Source organism: Octopus bimaculoides, chromosome 8, assembly GCF_001194135.2.
Source record: "Octopus bimaculoides isolate UCB-OBI-ISO-001 chromosome 8, ASM119413v2, whole genome shotgun sequence".
In the NCBI taxonomy this organism is placed as follows: domain Eukaryota; kingdom Metazoa; phylum Mollusca; class Cephalopoda; order Octopoda; family Octopodidae; genus Octopus; species Octopus bimaculoides.
Window position 1 is genome coordinate 93,798,371 of NC_068988.1, and position 2,124 is coordinate 93,800,494.

Genomic DNA, 2,124 nt, shown 5'->3' on the forward strand with positions numbered 1-2,124 from the left:
TGTGTGTGTTTGTCTCCCACTACTGCTTGACAACCGGTGTTGTGTTTATGCCCCCGTAATATAGCGGTTCAGCAAACGAAGCGGTTGATTCATTCGACTAAAAATTCTTCAGATGTTGCCCCAACATGGCCGCTATATTACGGGGGCATAAACACAACACCGGTTGTCAAGCAGTAGTGGGAGACAAATGACTGAATAAATAAAACGAAAGCGTTGCTATGGAGTCCCCTCCTCTGCAGCAACTGAATACGTTACCAGTTTTCATGTAGCCGAGAAGTAAGACATTATCTTCTCTTATTGGTACGTTGGGAATTTTTTCAAGAATTCCTTGAACGTTTGGGAATGGTGGCACCAAGAATCCATTGTAGTCATAAACACGGAGTTGATATCCTGCAGGGTCTTTGTGGAATACTTCAGGCATTTTGTAACTTTATGGTATTCTCTGCAAAAGTAAATGATTTAATGTGGTTAAGCAGTTAGTTTTGTCACCACATGGTTTCGGGTTTAGTCCCAATGCGCGGTACTTTGCTAGTGTCTTCAAGTATATTAATGGTTTGTAGGTACCTGGTACCTGAATCACACAGCCACTCCGACGCCTACATGCACACACACAAAAAAAAATTAGTTAAAATATCTTCTTAGTATATAATGCTAACAAGTTTTACATCATCTGGAAAGTCATTAGTTGAACTATTAGTCCTCTTGCATTCTGTGGGGTATCGCAGCATTTGAGTGACACTAGACCCCCAACAAATGCCCATAAATTAAATGCATCTATCTGGGCCACGTTCGTAGCCTGTTGACCTGTGCCTGATGGCTATGACCGTGGCTTGTCGACCTGTGCTTGACGGCCATGATCGTGGCCCGTCGTGCTTTTATTTGTTAAATGTTTTTATAAGTCAATACCGCATTCTACTGCGTTGACAGAGCACTTTACATTATTTTGTTAAGGTTGTTTCTTCAAATATTCCATAGAAATTATAGTTAAAATTTCTATAGAATATCTGTAGAAATAATCTGAACTTCAACTATAGTTCCAGGATCAACCAATGCTTTATGAGTGAATTTGGCAGGTGGAAACAGTGTGGAAGCCCGAAACTTCGAAGTCACTGTCAATGATATTCTTGCTTAAGAATAATAAGTTTATACTCTAGAAAAATATTGAGTAACCCTTCAGGTTAATGTAAAATTGTTTATAATATAACTAAACAGAAAAATAAGCAATATATATATATATATATATACATATATATATACAACAAGCTTCTTTCAGTTTCCATCTACCGAATCCACTCACAACGCTGTGGTCAGTCCGAGGCTAGAGTAGAAGACACTTGCCCAAGGTGTCACGCTGTGGAACTGAACCCGGAACCATGTGGTTGGGAAGCAAGCTTCTTACCACACAACCACTCCAGTCATTTATACGAAATGAAGTACACATAATAATGTAAAAATATACGAAATGAGGTAAATATAACAATGCAATATTGGAAGATATAAAGGATTGACTTACAAAACATAACGTCAACAATTAAATCGAATGTAAGAAGATCTTTGAGCAATATAGACCTCACCTTATGTAGGATAGGTTTTTTTCTAAAAAAGAAAACGATGAACCAATTTCTTACGTAAACCGAATATGATTATCACAGGCCGGATGTATTTCTCCAACTAATCTTAAATAACAAGGAGTCTCTAATCAGATGCCCCTTCCACCACCCCTCCATTCTACAAACTTAATTATCTCCCCAAATCGTTCCACATAATCCTTTCCACAGAAGGCACAAAAGACCTCAAATTTGTTTTTGATTTTTTTTGGTAGAGTGGGGGAGCTAGTCGGTTATATCGACCCCAGTATTTCACTGGTACTTAAATTTTTGACTTCGGGAGGATGAAAGGCGAAGCCGACCTCGGCGGAATTTGAACTGGGAACGTAGCAACGGGCCAAATACCGCTGAGCATTTCGTCCAGCGTGCAAACGTTCGTACCTGCTTGCTGCCCGTCGTGTGTGTATGTGTATGTATGTATGTATGTATGTGTGTGCATGCGTGTGTGCGTGTGTGCATGTCTGCTTGTGTGTGTGTATACATTTCTGTGTCTGTCTCTTCACTATCACTTGACAAC

At 39.5% G+C, this 2,124-nt stretch overlaps 2 protein-coding genes across 2 annotated transcripts in view; one reads left to right on the forward strand and one right to left on the reverse strand.

Annotated features, from left to right (window-relative positions):
- Positions 1 to 2,124, forward strand: part of LOC106869523 (sulfotransferase 6B1) — a 47,484-nt gene that overhangs the window by 34,904 nt on the left and 10,456 nt on the right. The window lies entirely within an intron of this gene.
- The window catches only part of LOC106869518 (sulfotransferase 2A1), a 7,893-nt gene that overhangs the window by 3,712 nt on the left and 2,057 nt on the right, over positions 1 to 2,124 (reverse strand). The window contains exon 2 of the mRNA XM_052970278.1: positions 256 to 442. Within this exon, the coding sequence (XP_052826238.1) occupies positions 256 to 421 (166 nt within the window). The 5' untranslated portion in view covers positions 422 to 442. The remainder of the gene's footprint in view (positions 1 to 255; positions 443 to 2,124) is intronic.